Source organism: Rhincodon typus, chromosome 26 (genome assembly GCF_021869965.1).
Source record: "Rhincodon typus isolate 14 chromosome 26, sRhiTyp1.1, whole genome shotgun sequence".
In the NCBI taxonomy this organism is placed as follows: Eukaryota; Metazoa; Chordata; class Chondrichthyes; order Orectolobiformes; family Rhincodontidae; genus Rhincodon; species Rhincodon typus.
In genome coordinates this window covers 41,341,248-41,359,655 of record NC_063357.1, presented here as the reverse complement: position 1 = coordinate 41,359,655, position 18,408 = coordinate 41,341,248, and the positions used below count along the sequence as shown (strand labels likewise).

The window sequence follows — 18,408 nt, the reverse complement described above, 5'->3', positions numbered from 1 at the left end:
TACAGTGTGGAAACAGGCCACCCGGCTGAACAAGTCCACTCTGACCCTCTGAACAGCATCCCTGCAAACCTGCATTTCTCGTGGCCAATCCACCTAATCCGCACACTATGGGCAATTTTGCACGGCCAATCCACCTAACCTGCACATCTTTGGACTGCGGGAGGAAACCCGAGCACCCGGAGGAAACCCACGCAGACATGGGGAGAATGTGCAAACTTCACACAGACAGTCGCCTGAGGCTGGAACTGAACCCAGGTCCCTGGTATTGTGAGGCAGCAGTGCTAACCACTGAGCCACCATGCCACCCCAAAAGTCAAAAGGCATCTGAAAAGCATAACTGAGCTCTGAGGTAACATTAGTATTTCATTGGCTCCCAAAGGTGATGTAATGCATTGCTAAAGGAAATGCAGTGAACAGTGCAGATAATAATGAATAATACTGTACACAAATGAAAACTCAAAATTCAGACAAAAATTGACAACCAATCATTTAGGCACTAACATACTTGCCTGGTGGATCTGAAAAATTGATACTAAAGAAGCGTGGAGATAGTCACTCTGAGGTTCCTTTGTGTAGAAGATCTGAATGGAATGTTGTCTCCCTTCCAGATACAAAACAGGTGCTCTGTTAAAGTATTGAGAGAAGAGATCGACATCCATTGTGGCAGACATGATAATTACCTTTCAAAAAGAAAGGAAAGAATCAATCAAACTGGTTTGGCTGCTAAGAAACCTTTATGCTGGCAAAAGAGAAACTGAAATGAAAAGCTAATGCAAAGATAAATCAGCACGGCAACTCAAATCTAAGCGAAAGAAAGTGCCTCTTTGAAGTCATGGAACAAACTTCAGCCAGGGTTTGCAGCACTTCCTTCATGCTACATGGTTATTCACTGCATTGAACATAACAATTATGAAGAGGTTTGAGAGATTTATGTGGAGAAGCTTCTTCCACTTCGGGATGTGTTGAAAACAAAGGATCCCAAGTAGAAAGCAAGCACTAACTGATCAATGACAACCATTATTTGCCACTGACCAAATAGATCGGGTTTTTGTGCAGTAGATTGCACGTAATTTTGTACAATGTTTCACTGTGGAAACAAACACTTATCCAACACCAAAAATATCTGAAAAAAAAGCAATCTTGTAGCACAGAGGACTGAGAGTTGGATGCCATGGGCATGTCATATGGTAGTTAATTTGGTAATGTATGCGTTGCTACCAGCAGGCAGGATGATGATTAAGGGAAGGGGATCCAAATATTGAGGTAACATCATCAGAACAGGATGCTGAGCAACTGCTTGAGATGTTCAGCATACAACTCTGTTGGCAAGAATGATAGTCCCACTATGCTATTTAAAAGAAAACTATGAACTGAAATGAGAAAGAACTGTATTTTAAAAAAATGTTGGGAAAAGCAGCTGCATTTTTGAAAGTAAATAGCCAGATACCCATAGCAGGCATTGTAAACATCTGCTTGAACAAACTGTAAGCAATAGAGCCGAGGGTACATACTGAATAAAACATCTTTAGACTGTGGACTAGTGACACTTATCAAGGACAAAAACTTTGTGCTTGCCAACATAGTATGATTGGTTCTCAGTGGCGGGGCAGCCTGGAGCGGTGAACAAGTTACAGAGAGCACGTGAGCAATTGAGGGACAGGGGAAGAGACGGAGAGAAGGGGTAGGGGGGCAGAGACGGAGAGGGGCAAAGAAACATAGATATGAAAAGAAGTGCTTCTCATGGCCTAGAAGCTCCCTGTTCTCTGCACTCAAAAACTCAGTTTAAACCTGCAGAAAATCAGTCACATTTCCTGCAGAACTGTGACTTCTGAACTGACAATCAGAAATATTTTGTGTGTCAATCAGCCACAACGTCCTTCTTACAAACCAGTGTAAGCATTCAGAGAGACATCCAAACAAGAAGCCTGTCTAGATGAAAAAGGATCTTCTCAACATTGGAACCAGGAAGCAAAGACCATTTAACCGACTTTGCAGTTTTTATACCTCTGTCAATAATCTATTTCACCTATCTTTTTAGTTGGTTTGTATGTTAAGGGAGTATTTATAAAAAGATCACAGTTTCTATTTGTAGCGTTATACGCCAATGGTTTGTATCTGTTTTCCTGTCACTGTAGTTTAATTACCTGTAATAAATAATCCTTGCTCATACATAAATATCATCTGTGCTTTTTATCCAACTTGGTTTGAAAGTCGGGGAATTGAGATATTATGCATGCTTTAAAAAGAACTTCAACATTTGGTAAAACTCTGATAATGGGTGGGGGGCTTCAGTTTATGGCACACAACCCCACTGGGTCGTAGAACCACTGAACTAAACAATGGAAGGGAGGCAAAGGAGTGGGAGAGTAGGGGGGTGATAGTGATAAAGTGAAGAGAGAGATGTCAAGCCGAGGAGGAATGATGCAGAGATGCTAAGAATGAGGAAGGATAGTACAGAGATTCTGGTGCTGCAGAGGATCATAAACCCAATGAGAGAAGTTTCACTGTGGTTTTGAAAGAAAACTGGTTATGGATTGGGAAGGAGACAAGTCTGAGGGCAAGGGAGGTTGGAGATAAGCAGAAGTTCCTGAAAACCAAGAGGCAAAATTACAATTTGTTTAAATAGGGATGAATAGCTAGTTTGAATGTGAAACTGGGGAAAGAAATGAGTTCAGAACTACAACTGAGAAAAGTTTTGGCTTGTTCAGCAAGTGAAAGTGAGACTACAAGAGACACCAGAACTGATGGTCTCCATCTTAGTGGCACAGCAATACTTGCTGTGGAAGTGGGAGCAGGAGAAACTATGCTTGATGAAACAATTTGAGTTTTCTGATGAAACAGCAGTGGTTAAGGCGGTACAGTTGATGTGTATATCTGAACTTTCAGAAGGTATTGGATAAAGTATCATTACAACAAGCTTAATAGTTTTAAAGCCCACAGTGGGAAATAAAAGGGGCAGCACCAAAGTGGATACAGGAACAAAAACAGAAATTGCTGGAAAGCTCAGCAGGTCTGGCAGCATCTGTGAAGAGAAATCAGAGGGTTAATGTTTTGGGTCGAGTAACCCTTCCTTAGAACTGATGGTAGCTAGCAAAATGTCGGTTTATATGCAGAAGATAGGGTGGAGGGGAGGGAGTAAGAGTAAACGATAGGTGGGGATAGAGCCCAAAAGGGACAGAAGAACAGTTGGAGTGGATAACGAAATGGCTAGGAGGGTGATTAGCTATCAATGGGGGACTCAGTGGCTAACAATGGATTGTGCATAGTAGCAGACTATTGATAAGAAGGCCTGATGTGTGTGGCTTGGGTTAAGGGCATGGGAGAGTTCAAGTCCTAAAATTACTGACCTCAATATGGAGTCCAAAAGGCCGCAGGGTCCCCAAGTGGAAAACGAGGTGCTGTTCTTCCAGCTTGCAATGAGCTTTGCTGGAGCACTGCAGCAAGCCTAAGACAGAGATGCTGGCCAGGGAACAGGGTGGTGTGTTAAAGTAGCAGGCAACTGAAAACTCAGGGTCTCTTCTGCAGACAGAATGTAGGTGTTCTGCTAATAAGTCACCCAAGTTATGCTTTGTTTCCCCAATGTAGAGGGGACCACATTGTGAGCAGCAAATGCAGTAGACTAGATTGTAGGAAGTGCCAATCATCATTCATAGACTGTAAATTGTTATACATGCATACAGCCACCTAACTTAGAGGGAATGTTGTGTAGAGGGCATAATGTCAATTTAAGTGTTACAAGACTTGGAATAGAACGAGGATAGAGATAAAATTAAAACGGACATAGACGACTGGCAAAATGAGTGGATGTGGTAGATGAAATTAATGCAGAGAGGTGAGGCAGGTTAGATTTTTGATAAGAATTTCAAAGATAGGCATCATAAGCTCGAGGGCACAACCCAGACGCAGGTGCAGGAGCAGAAATACCTGGACAGGTGTGTGCAAATTGTTGAAGGTGGCAGGACAGGTTGAATTAGCAGTAAATAAAGATGGTATCCTGGACTTTATAAATAGAAGCACAAATAAAAAAGCAATGAAGTAATGATAAATCTTTATAAAGCACAGGTTCCTCAGTTGGAGTGTTGCCTGTAATTTTGGCAACTGCACCTTAGAAATGGTGCAAAGGCTTTCTAGAGTAGACAGAAAAGGTTCAAAATTGGTTACACGTCACAGGGAATGGAGAGGTTGAGGTTGTTCTCCCTGGAAATGTTTGGGCCCTTGGATACAAAGGAGGGAGGAAGTACATGGACCGGTTAAAAGGGAAGGTGCCATGAAGCTGTGGAGAGGCATTGGGAGCGAAGGAAGAATGGAGCAGGATGTCCCTGAGGAAAGCTGACAAGGGAGGGGAGGGGAATGTGTGTCTGGTGGTGGCATCTCACTTGAGGTGGTAGAAATCATCATAGAGTCTCCACAGTGTGGAAACAGGCCACTTGGCCCAACATGTCCACACAGACTGTCTGAAGACCATCCACCCAGACCCATCCCCTAACCCTATCCCTGTATTTTCCATAGTTAACACACCGTGTGCAGACATCCTCGAACACTATGGACAATTTAGCATGGCCAATCCACCTAACTTGTGCATCTTTGGACTGTGGGAAGAAACCAGAGCACCCAGAGGAAACCCACGTAGACACGGGGAGAACATGCGAACTCCACACAGTCAGCTAATCATCCTTTGAAGTGGATACAGTCTAAGCTACTGGATAGAAAACAGATGTGGAAATTGGCTGTTTTACAGGTGTATGGGACACACACATTGCTCTCCTCCATAGTTCAGAACCAGAAACAACACGGACTTTGAGAAACGATAATAAATTGGACTTGACGGAACAGTTTCAAAATTTGCAACTGAAAGAAAACTTGCAACTGCAGGAAACCAAAAGGAGGATGGCAACAGACTTCAAGAGGACACAGATTGGCCATATGGTGAACATATAAATAAAATCAACGCACAGTGGTCAAGTGTCTGTATGTACATTTTGGAAAGGGGCAGGGCAGGTTAACAAAAGGAGTTAATAAAGCATATGGTCCCTGGGGTTTAATGAATCAAAGCACTGTATTAACAGCCAAGAGATTAACACAATGCTGTATAAAAGACTCAAATCCTATTTTGTCCAAGTCTTGGCACTAAATTTTGGGAAGGAGCTGGACGTTTGGGGGAGAATCAAATACATTTACTTGAATGACTCATGAAGTAATTATAGTTATGCAGAGAAATTAGAAAATGTAGGATGTGTCTTCTTAGAGCAGAGAAGGACAAGAAGAGATGTTTTAAAGCATGAAAAAGGTATAGGTAAAATAAATAGAGAAATGATTTCAATTCGCTGAAGGGAAGGGCACCAGGTCCAAGGTGATTGATAAAAGGTACCAGAGAGAACATGAAGAACATCTTTACAGAATTAAAGATCAGAATTTACAATACACTGCCTGATAGGTTGATGGATACAAAGATACAAATGTGATTCAATAGGGAACTGAATAAATTCTAGAATAAAATATGGAAGAAGAGGACCTGGTGGAATTAAGTAGAATGCTCTACTGAAGAGTTATTGCAGGCTTTTTAGACCAAATGGTCTCCTACTGTTCTGTACCATTCTGTATAACAGAATCCAGGTAGGGTACAGGCAGCAATGAAGAAATGTTGTATAGTTTGAGAGATTTGCATGTGGTAGAGGTCAAACCAAACTCTTACCTTCAGTGGCATTTTGCCGAGTTCCTTTCGCTTTTTCTGTGCGGCTTTCACAATGCCAAAGAGAACATCTGTGTGGACAGTCCTTTCATGGGCTTCATCCAAAATCACCACACTATACCTGTGAAGGAGTGGGTCTCCGATTGCCTCTCGAAGCAGCATCCCATCGGTTAAAAACTTAATTTTACTCTTGTCAGAGGTGAGATCTTCAAAACGGACAGCGTATCCAATCTGAGACATGAAATGCAGAGAAAACATTCAGAACAGAAACCAGAGTAGATCAGAAAGAAGCCAGGAAAAGTTAGTAACATCAAACAAGTCTGACACTCCCTCCAACATTAGGTCAGAAGTGGCGACGTTCACTAACGATTGCATAATGTTTAGTGCTACTCACAATTCCTCAGATACTGAAGCAGTCCGTATTCAAATACAGCAAGACCTGAACAATTTCCAGGCTTGGGCTGAAAAGTAGCAAGTAACAGTTGGACCACACAAATGTCAAGCAAAAAAACCATCCCCAATAAGAGCAATCTAACCACCATCCCTTGATTTTCAATGACGTTACCATCACTGAATCCCCCATTATCAACATCCTGGGGTGTACCATTGACCAGAAACACAACCGAACATGCCATACAAATATAGTGACCGCATGAGTGTGTCAGAGCTGGGAATACTGCAATGAATAACTTACATCCTGACTCCCAAAGCTTGTCCACCATCTACAAGGAACAGGTCAAGAGGCTGATGAAAAACTCCTTACCTGCTTGGACAAGTGCATCTCTGACAACACTCAAGCTTGACATCATCCAGGACAAAGCAGCTTATTTAACTGGCACCACATCCACTCCCTCCACCACCAAAGCTCAGTAGCAGCGGTGTGTACTATCCATAAGTTGCACTGCAGAACTTCAAAGATCCTTAGACAGCACCTTCAAGGCCCATGATCACTACCATCTAGAAGGACAAGGACAACAGAAACAAGGGAACACTACCACCTGCAGGTTCCCCTCCAAAACCACTCACCATCCTGACTAGGAAACATATCACCATTCCTTCACATGTTGCTGGATCAGAATCCTGGAACTCCCTGCAATGTGCAAACTCCACACAGACAGTTGCCGAAGGGGGGAAATCGAACCCTGGTTCCTGGTGCTGTGAGGCAGCAGTGCTAACCACTGAGCCACCATGCTGTCCAATTTGTTTCAAAGCCCTTCATTATAGCATCAGTTCTCCCTATCTTTAACTTCCTTCAGCCCCACGACCCTCAAAGACCTGTATGCTCCTAACTTTGAACTCCTTAACAGCTTGGTTTAATCATTATACCTAGTGTACGTGATTTTAGCTACTTGGGCACCAAGCTCTCAAATCCAATCCCTAAATTCTCAATCTTCCCCTTCACCTTCACAACATGCCTCTTTCTGGTTGGTTGGCTCGCCGAGCTAGTTTGTTGTTCTGCAGACATTTCATTACCCTGCTGGGTAACATCATCAGTGCCTCTTTGTTGATCACCTCCCTTCATCTCTTTCTATGCGATATGGGGTTGAATTTCTTTTCCTAACTGCTCATGTGAATTCTGGAATGTTTTGCTAATTAAAGGCATTTTCTAAGTACTTAGTGCTGTTGTCATCCAGTTAACTCACTGACAGAAAGAAAGACGCACACAGGTGGAGAATGAAATTTTTAAAACAAAAACTGTAAATGCAAGAAATCTGAAACGAAAATTGAAATTACAGACACAAAGCATGGTAGAAATTGAACCCTGTGGTGCCTTTCTTAAAAATAAAAATTGTGAGGACACCTGCCAGATAAGAATTACATCCAAAATGGACATGGACACTTCTAATGTGAAGGACAGGGGTTTGTGCTGATTCAGACAGGATATTTAAAAGAAATCATGGGAGCAGAGGTCACACTCATGATATGTTCCTCCTGTGCTATGTGGCAAATTATAGGATCTTCAGTTGTCTCTGGTGAACATGTGTGGAAGAAGTGCGTCCAGCTGCAGTTACTGGTGAACAGCATTTCAGAACTGGAGCTGTGGGTTAATTCACTGTGGAACATCCAGAATGCTGAGAAAGTTGTGGGTAGCGCATTCAGTGAGGTGCAAGTGCCAAATGAACAGCAGACAGGGTATGGGTGACCACCACCAAGTAGCAGAAGTGTAGGCGTCCTCTACTGATCATCCCCTTTCTACACTTGAATAGTGCAGGGGGAGATGACTGTGCAGGGGAAAGCAGTGGAAGCCAACCTCATGGCACTATGGTTGCATCTGCTATGCAAAAAAGAGGAGGAAGAACAACTGCAGGGCTATTGTGTAAGAGGATTCAATTCTGAATTGAATTCTCTTTTCAATTGTTCAGTTCTGAAGAAGGGGTACTAGAGCCAAAATGTTAACTCTGATTTCTCTTTGCAGATGTTGCCAGATCCACTGGCTTTTTCCAGCAATTTCTGTTTTTGTTTCACTTTGTTCATTTTATTTGTTTAGGTTAGTTTGGATGACCGTATCATGAGAGTTAGTGCAGGAGGGTGGGCTTTAGATTTCTGGGTTTCTAGATTTCGATTTTAAGCATGCTGGCACCTGTTCAAGACAGACAAGGTTGCACCTGAATCAGGACAGGACCAGCATCCTTGTGTTTTATTTTGAAAAATCCCTACAGTGCAGAAAACAGGCCACCCAAGCCAACAAGTCCACACCAATCCACCGAACAGCATCCCACCCATACCCATCATCCCCCTACCCTTTCCCTGTAACCCTGCATTTCCCATGGCTACCACAGCTAATCGGCAATTTAGCATGGCCAATCCACCTAACCTGCACATCTTTCTGTATGTGGGAGGCAACAGGTGCACGCAGACCACGTGCAAACTCCACAAAGACAGTCACCCAAGGCTGGAATCAATCCTGGGTCCCTGACGCTGACAGGCAGCAGTGCTAACCACTGAGCCACCATCAAAAGACATCTGAAGAGTATAACGGAGCTCTGAGGTACCATTAGTATTTCAATGGCTCCCAAGGTGATGTAATGCATTGCTAAAGGAAATGCAGTGGACATAGCAGATAACAATGAATACTTAAAAGACGTTAGCATAGATGGATGAAGTTCCGAGTGGTCTGGCAGGCTTAAGACATGATGAATCTTATGGGCTAGATGAAATCATAGAATCCTTACAGTGTGGACCAAATGGTCCGTTTCCATTGAGCCCAAACCAAACCTGAACAGCATCTCACTCAGACCCACCCTTACTCTATCCCTGTAAACCTGTATTTCCCATGGCTAATCCACCTAGCCTGCACTTCCCTGGACACTATGAGCAATTTAGCATGGCCAATCCACCTAACTTGCACATCTTTGGACTGAGGAAACCACGCAGACACAGGGAGAACGTGCAAACTTCACAGTCACCCGAGGGTGGAATCAAACCCTGGTCCTTGGCGCTGTCAGGCAGCAGTGCTAACCACAGACCCACCATGCTGGTCCAAGTTTACTCTGGCCAAATCACACTTGGTCTTATTAAAACTAGTCTTTCCTAGTTTAGAGCTTTGCTTTCAGCCCGAAGTATCCCAGGCAAGTATCACTTTTTTTGAGGGATGTAGGGTGGGGAAGGATGAGTGGCCATATAACACAGGCACTTGCAAAATTTTGAAACCCTCTTTAGCTGCAAGACAGATGCCAGAGGACTGGAGGGCCAGTGTGGTACCGTTATTCAAGAAAGGAGCAAAGGGTAAACCAGGAAACTACAGGCTGGCTAGTCTACCCTGTGGTGGGGAGGCTATTGGAAGCAATTCTGAGGGACAGAATTAATCTGCACTTGGAGAGACAGGGATTAATCAAGAACAGTCAGCATGGTTTTGTTAAGGGAGGCCATGTCTGACCAACTTGATTGAATTTTCACAGATGACCGGATGAGGGCAATGCTTTTGATGCAGTCCACGTGGACCAGCAAGGCTTTCGACAAGGTCCTGCAAATTGGAGACGCTGGGTGTTTCACAGTCCCCTTTTGGTGTTTGATGTTTGCGATTCTCATTTTCTGGTACCAACTAAAATCTAAAGGAGGGCTGAGAGTGTGTGTGGCCAGAGTCTTGATAATTTTCTTCCCTCAGCAACCAGATGCACCCACTCCAAACCAGGGGATGTTGTTTCAGCTTTGGGGACTGCCAACATTTTAAATACCTTCCCTTTTATTTTTATCTTACTGGAAGGAGACCTGTGTGAAGTATAAACACTGGCAATGATCTGTTTGGCTGATTGGTTTGTTTCTATGCAGTACGTTTGTGTAATTCATGGCATTGTCACTATGTTAATAAACATAGTATGAAATATCATAACATTCAAGGATACAGGACAAGTGCAGAAAATTGGCATTAGTGCACCTTTACTGGTAGTTATGTCCATGCAGATTCAATAGGCCAAAGGACCTTTTCTGCACTATGTGATTCTATATCTCTCTAAACGTGAGGTGATGCACTTGGACAGGAATGCATGAACAGTAGGATCCTGGAAAGCACCGAGAGTCAGTGACCTTGGTCTGCATGTACACCAGTCCCTTAAGGTAACAGGACAGGTAGATAAAGTGGTTAAGGTATTACTAGTCTTTATTAGCCAAGGCAGAGAGTTTAGGAGCAGGGAGGTTATGCTAGAACTATATAAAACGTTGGTTAGGCCATAGATAGAGTTCTGAAATCCACATTCTAGGAGGAATATGATCGTACTGGATAGTGTGTAAATGAGATTTATCAGGATGTTGCACTGGCTGGAGAATTTTAGTTACAAACAGAAATTGGACAGACTAGGTTGTTTTCCTTAAAAGCGGAAGAGAGACTGAAGAAAGACAGTTAATGGTAGGGTCCAGGCTCTGGGTAGTCTAGTCAAACAGAGAGACCTAGGTGTTCAGAACTCCTGAGGAAGGGTCACTGGACCCGAAACGTTAACTCTGTTTTCTCCTTCACAGATGCTGCCAGACCTGCAGAGCTTTTCCAGCAACTTTGTTTTTGTTCGTGAGTTAAACCTAAGTTAAACATGTTTGCATGTTGTAGACAAGAAGAAAGTTTTCCTCTTGACTGAGGAATCAATGACCAGGGAGCATAGATTTAAAGGTAAGGCAGAAAAAACATTTTCACCCAGAGGGTGGTGGGAATCTGGAATTCTCTGCTTGCAAGAGTGGTAGAGGCAGAAACCTTCATACTATTTGAAAAGTATTTGGATTGCTCTTGGGATACCAAGGCTATGGGTCAAATGCTGGAATATGTGATTATAATAGTTAGGTTCGTTATTTTAGACCGGCACAGATTCAATGGGCTAAAAGGGCCTTTTTGCATGCTGTGTATCTCAATGACTCTAATGCTTTCCCGATTGCATAGTGCACAGATTATGAAGTCAGAAGACACTGATTTAGCACCAGTCTGACCTTTAATAAATATTGTAAGGTCACCTCCTCTTTTTTACCCCTCTCCACGTCTATATTCTATACCCTGGAATACTGAGCTACCAGTCCTGCCCATCTCTCAACCATGTCCCTGTGACAGCAATATCATATTTCCATGTGTTAATCAGGTCCCTCAATCACAAGGTTCCTGGCATTAAAATAAATGCTATCAATCCCTTGTGTCTTGACTACACACATGTTGACAACCAGAGTGCTTCGATTTTTTTCCAAATTGTCTATGCATTGCACACTATTGTACCTCAAACTATATACCATTTACTCTGCAAAACTGAACCCAAACCAACAACACTAGGATCTTGGCCTTGATGTGGGTCAGGTGCAAACTCTCAAGACTTGAATATGTACCCATCTTCCCCAAAAACAGACCCAGTGGTCCCACAGTCTTAGGCCCTCATTCCTGCACCAACTCCAGCACGTATTGATAGTGTAAGATCATGTAGAGATTATAAATTAACTGACATTGAGGTTGGTTGGCTCGCCGAGCTGTTTTGTTGTTCTGCAGATGTTTCGTTACCATGCTGGGTAACGTCCTCAGTGCAGTCTCTGATGAAGCGTCGGTGTGATTTCCCGCCTGGTTTTTAAACTCTGGGGTCCGTTGCGATGGATTGCCTCACTTCCGGGTTTCCTCCGTAGTGGAATGTACATGGGGTCGAGTTCAATGTGTTTATTAATAGCCTGCTTCGTGGAGTGCTATGCTTCCAGGAATTCTCGTGCTTGTCTCTGCCTAGTCTGTCCCAGGATCTTGGTGTTGTCCCAGTCGAAGTCGTGGTTCTCCTTGTCCATGTGGATTGAGACGAGTGTGTATTGGTCGTGTCTTTTTGTAGCCAGTTGGTGTTCGTGTACTGTTGTTGTTAGTTTCCTTCCTGTTTGTCCAATGTAGTGTTTCTCGCAGTCTCTGCAGGGGATCTTGTAGATGACATTGGTCCTGTCCATGGCGGGGAGTGGGTCTTTAGTTCCGGTGAGCAGTTGTCGTAGGGTTGATGTGGGCTTGTGTGCCACTCTGATGCCCAGCGGTCATAGAAGTCTTGTGGGGAGTTCTGACGTGTTCCTGATGTAGGATAGTGTGATGAGTGTGTCGGGTTGTGTAGAATCTTTCTGATGCTGTTCTTGTAGGCATCTCCTGACCCAGTTCTTTGGATAGCCATTATCCTTGAACACTTGGAAGAGGTATTCCTCCTCCTCTTGGCGTAGTTCCATGTTGCTGCAGTGTGTTGTTGCCCTCTTAAATAGCGTTCGTATGCAGCTTCGTTCGTGTGTGCTTGTGCACACAAGTGTGCACTTTGTAAAGCGCTTGTGCACTTTAGGGAGGCCGTAGAATCAGGGGGTGTTGAAACCCGAAGGAAACAACACACCCAGATTCTACGGCCTCCCTAAAGTGCACAAGCCGGAAGTCCCTCTCAGACCCATAGTCTCGCTACCAGGCACTCCATCGCACAAATTAGCCAGAGAACTACAAAGAAGACTCAAGCACCTAGTCAACAAATCATCCCACTCCATCCACTCAGCCCAAAAATTCCTCAACTCCATCAAAGATATAACGATAGAGGACGAAGCGACCATGATGCCGTTTGATGTCATCGCCCTACTCACGTCAGACATACCACTAGCAAGGGAAACAATGACAAACTACTTGAACAAGAACACGACCCCAGTGAAACCATCTCCAAGGCCAACATGCTTAAACTACTGGACCTATGCCTGACCAACCACTTCACCTTCAACGGCCAAACCTACGAGCAAATCAACGGGACACCCATGGGATCGCCTATCTCCGGACTCATAGCAGAAGCAGTGATGCAAAGACTGGAAAGGACTGCCCTTCCGCAAATCCAACCTAAACTATGGATACGCTATGTAGACGACACCTTTGTCATCATTAAACGGACCAAATTAGGAGAGACACACAAACTCATAAACAACACCCTCACCAGAATAAAATTCACCAGAGAGGAGGAGAAGAACAAACAACTCCCATTCCTGGACGTCATGATAGAGCGCAAGACAAATGGGGAACTACAAACGAAAGTACACCGTAAAGCCACACACACAGACCAGGTATTGAACTTCAATAGTAACCATCCCAGCACACACAAACAAAGCTGCGTGCGAACACTATTTAAAAGAGCAACAACACACTGCAGCAACATGGAACTACGCCAAGAGGAGGAGGAATACCTCTTCCAAGTGTTCAAGGATAATGGATATCCAAAGAACTGGGTCAGGAGATGCCTACAGGAACAGCTTCAGAAAGATTCTACACGCCCCGACACACTCATCACACTACCCTACATCAGGAACACGCCAGAACTCACCACAAGACTTCTACGACTGCTGGGCATCAGAGTGACACACAAACCCACATCAACCCTACGACAACTGCTCACCCAAATTAAAGACCCACTCCCCGCCATGGACAGGACCAATGTCATCTACAAGATCCCCTGCAGAGACTGCGAGAAACACTACATCGGACAAACAGGAAGGAAACTAACAACAAGAGTACACGAACACCAACTGGCTACAAAAAGACACGACCAATACTCACTCGTCTCAATCCACATGGACAAGGAGAACCACGACTTCGACTGGGACAACACCAAGATCCTGGGACAGACTAGGCACAGACAAGCACGAGAATTCCTGGAAGCATAGCCCTCCACGAAGTAGGCTATTAATAAACACATTGAACTCGACCCCATATACATTCCACTACGGAGGAAACCCGGAAGTGAGGCAATCCATCGCAACGGATCCCAGAGTTTAAAAACCAGGCGGGAAAACACACTGATGCTTCATCAGAGGCTGTACTGAGGACGTTACCCAGCACAGTAACGAAATGTCTGCAGAACAACAAAACAGCTCGGCGAGCCAACCAACCTCAACATCCACAATCCGAGCTACAGATCTAAGCCAAAACCTTAGAAATTAACTGACAGTCAGGGTCCAAAATGTAAGCCACTAGAAAATTTGACAAATGTCAAGAATGCGTTCACCACATTGTCAGAAATCCAGATTTTTGTTCCCCCCCCAAACTTAGACAAGATGCATATCCGCACCCTTTAATTAGTTGACAAGTCAATGTCATATTTGACTATTAATACTCACACAGATTGCAAGGAATTCAGGGAATAGTGCATTATTTGGATGAGCCACTTATTTCAGTTCCAAATAGGTAGACCTGTGGTTACAGGCTCAAGAAGGTGCTCCAACTTTTGGAAAGCATGAAGTTCAGGTAAAGGCAGTCAAATGCCAGCTACATTAATTGACGAGATGATCAATAATGACCTAGAATGGTGGAGCAAGCTCAATGGGCTGAAAGACCTATTCTTCTTCCTATTTCTTTTGTTCTTAGAAGTTACATATCAAGAGCAACCAGGGATAAGCAACAAATGCTGGTCTTGTCGCTGACACTACGAAAAGCATTAAAATAAAAGCTTACCAACGTGCCTAACTCTGTTTTCTTTTCTTCTGAGACCCGAGCTGCAAGTGATATTGCTGCCACACGTCGGGGCTGTGTGACGCCAATGATACCCTGTCGCCCAATGGTGGCTTCATACAGATACTGTGGAATCTGTGTCGTCTTCCCCGAACCTGTCTCACCTTGAATTAAAAACATCGTAACATGAGCCAGGTTTAGCAAGTTGTCCCATTATCTGGGCTTTATGCCTGGCCAAGACTTTTAAATTGATCTCTCTCAAAACCCTCACAACTAATACCTTGAGTGGTCCTTCATCCCATTGGTATAGATTGGAATCCAGATCCTAAGAAAGGAATGCTCAAACATGCTGTTCTGAAATCATGAAGACATTTAAAAGAAATATTCACATATTCATAGGTTTCAGCATCCCTACAGTGTGGAAACAGGCCCGTTGGCTCAACAAGTCCACACCGACCCTCACAGCAACCCACCCAGATCCATTCCCCATAACCCACCTAATCTACTCGTCCCTGAACACTACGGGCAATTTAGCATGGCCCATCCATCTAGCCTGCACATCTTTGGAGTGTGGGAGGAAACCAGAGCACCCAGAGGAAACCCACACAGGCTGTTTACCATAAAAGCTTTTGGTTTTATATGTCCATGGATTTTGGAAGTCACCAGCCAGATCAACATTGTTTGCACATTCCAATTGTTCAAAGCACAGTTAAAAGTCAACTACATTACCACAGGAAGCGTCTGAAGTCACATGTAGGCCAGACAAGGTAAAGTTTCCTTCCCTAAAGGTGATTCATGAGCCAGATGTGTCTTTGAATAACGGTTACATTTATTTTCCAATTTTGTTTTAATGAACAAATGAACACGTCTCCAGTCTGGGGTTCTGAATTAGTGGCTGAGTGACATGGTCACTATGTTATACACATACTCAGGATAAATTGATCTTTTAGGTTCACAACACGGATTTACTAGGGTGCCAGACTGTAAATAGTTGGGGCCTGACAATCGATATTAATGACTTGGGGCAGGGACAGGAAGCACTATAGCCAGACTTGCAAACAACACTAAAATAGGTGGAAACGTAAGTTACAATGAAGAAATAAGAACTTTACAAATGGATATGGACAGGTTAGATGAATGGGCCAAATTTTGGCAAATGAAGTTTAACATCAACAAACAACAAACTATTTCGTCAGAGGAACAGAAAGGCAAATTATTATCTAAATCAAGAGAAACCTCAGAGTAGTTCAATGCAGATGGATCTGGATGCCGTTGTGCATGAATTACAAAAAGCTAGTTTGCAGGTACAGCAGGTAATAGGGAAGGCAATGGAATTTTGCCATTTATTGCTCAAGGAAGAGTATAAACATAGACAAGATTGGCTTACTCCTGCAACCTTTCAGCCCTCCAGCCTGTTCTACCATTCATTGAAATCATGGCTGATCTGTGTGGCTTTTCTCTACATCCCTTAATAAATTTGCTTAACAAAAATTTACCTGTCTCATTTAAAATCAACAGTGTTACTGCAACTATATGAGGCATTAGTGAGACTGCCCCTGCAGTACTGCATACAATTTTGGTTCCCTTACCTGAGGAGGTATGTAGTTGCATTGGAAGCAGTTCAGAGGAGGTCCACAGGATTAAATCAAAAGAAGAAGAAAGATTGAGCAATTTAAGCAATTCCTCTGTGGAGGTCAGAGGAATGAGAGGAGATCTAATTTAGGTATATAAGATGCGAAATGGGATTGACAAAGTAGTCATAGAGAGGATGTTTCCCCCTGTAGGGCAACCTAGAATGAAAAGCAATTGTCTTAGAATAAGGGATAGCAGTTTTAGAGCAGATTAGAAGAAATTACTTCTCTCAAAAGGGTCGTTGATTTGTGGAATTCACTGTCCCAGAGTACGGTGGATGCTAGGACATTAAGCAAATTTAAGGAGGAGACAGACGGATCTTAAATTAATAACAGGTTGAAGGGTCGTGGAGAGCAGGCAGTTGAAGCCAAGATTACATCAGCCATGATCGTATTAAATGGTGAAGCAGGCTCGTGGAGCTGAATGAATGAACCACCCCTGCTCCTAGTTCTTATGTTAACACAGCGCAAGTTACTTCTATTAAAGTTAAACAGTGTTTAATCATACTGCACTAAAAAGTGAATTACTTACTTGTATAGCCTCACCACAATCATGGTCATACCTCACAACTACACACATTATTAATAGGAGTTTCACCATCCAATCATTTACCAGCTGCCCCTATGTTTAAGGGACGCATGTGGTGAATGGATGTTGTTTTAGTTGCAAAGGTAGTGCCACTCTCTCAATTTAATAATCAAAGTCAAGCAATATTAACTCAGAAGTTGGGTTGCAAACAATCTCAAAGTCCACTTGACATTACTAAAACAGTACACCTTTTTTAATGAAATGACATTACTTCAGAAAGAAATAGTTGACTATTATCTTTTCAATGTTTGATGAGGTCAATTCTGCTGCCTTCAAGGTCATGTTGAAATGTACCTCAACTTCCCACAAAAATATAGTGTGCAAATTCCTGCCCAGTGGAATTGCCATCTTGTAGCTCTTGGAACACCAGAAACAGGTCAAACTTGCACTGATTTGTATGTTTCTCAGCACTTTGCTGCCAATTATTTTTGAAGCTTATCACTACTAGTTTGTAGGTAAATGTGGATCCTATTTCCACACAAACAGCAGCGAGAAAATTAAGCAATCTTATTTTGTAGATGTATTTTTCTGTAGCCACAGATGCTGCCTGACCTGCTGGGGAGTTCCAACATTTTAGGGTTTTATTTCGCATTTCATTGGTATTGGTTAGGGGTCAAATATTGATCAGACTCATTGAGACAAAATTCCAACTTTCCTTCATTACTCTGTCAGGGATCTGTTAGGTTAGAAGCTAGAGCTTGGTTTTAATATCTCACTGAAAAGCAAACACCTCTGATAAATTTTCATTCAGTCCCCCTTTCCTCACAGAATGAGGCTACAGTCACCGAATGGTGTTGTAATTCGCCACATACTGACGCAATCAGTGTGATGTTGGCATCCCACAATCCTGAGAGAGTAGGGATGGTCAGGGTGGGTGTGTGGGTCTATGGGGTCAAGGTAAGCATCAAGGGTGGGGTCAGTCAGAAGGCCAGTGGGACAGCAACTCATCCCTCACACCCCGTCCCCACAATAACAACCAAAAAAGAATCCCCCTCGTCCTCACGTACCACCCCACCAACTTCCGGATCCAACGCATCATCCTCCAACACTTCCGCCATCTGCAATCCGACCCCACCACCAAAGACATCTTTCCCTCCCCACCCTTATCTGCTTTCCGGAGGGACCACTCTCTCCGTGACTCCCTTGTCCGCTCCACACTCCCCTCCAGCCCCACCACACCCGGCACTTTTCCCTGCAACCGCAGGAAGTGCTACACCTGCCCCCATACCTCCTCCCTCACCCCCATCCCGGGCCCCAAGAAGACTTTCCACATCAAGTAGATGTTCACCTGCACATCTGCCAATGTGGTATACTGCATCCGCTGTACCCGGTGTGGCTACCTCTACATCGGGGAAACCAAGCGGAGGCTTGGGGACCGCTTTGCAGAACACCTACGTTCAGTTCACAATAAACAACTGCACGTCCCAGTCGCGAACCATTTCAACTCCCCCTCCCATTCCCATTCCTCAGACGACATGTCCATCCTGGGCCTCCTGCAGTGCCGCAATGATGCCACCCGAAGGTTGCAGGAACAGCAACTCATATTCCACTTGGGAACCCTGCAGCCCAATGGTATCAATGTGGATTTCACAAGCTTCAAAATCTCCCCTCCCCC

General features: G+C 43.8%; 1 protein-coding gene across 1 annotated transcript in view; it reads right to left on the bottom strand.

The window, feature by feature from the left end:
• dhx33 (DEAH (Asp-Glu-Ala-His) box polypeptide 33) overlaps positions 1–18,408 on the bottom strand; it is a 68,534-nt gene that overhangs the window by 48,156 nt on the left and 1,970 nt on the right. The window contains exons 2-4 of the mRNA XM_048612642.1: positions 14,577–14,737; positions 5,693–5,920; positions 510–680 (exon numbers count right to left, since the gene is read on the bottom strand). Of these exons, the coding sequence (XP_048468599.1) occupies positions 510–680; positions 5,693–5,920; positions 14,577–14,737 (560 nt within the window). The remainder of the gene's footprint in view (positions 1–509; positions 681–5,692; positions 5,921–14,576; positions 14,738–18,408) is intronic.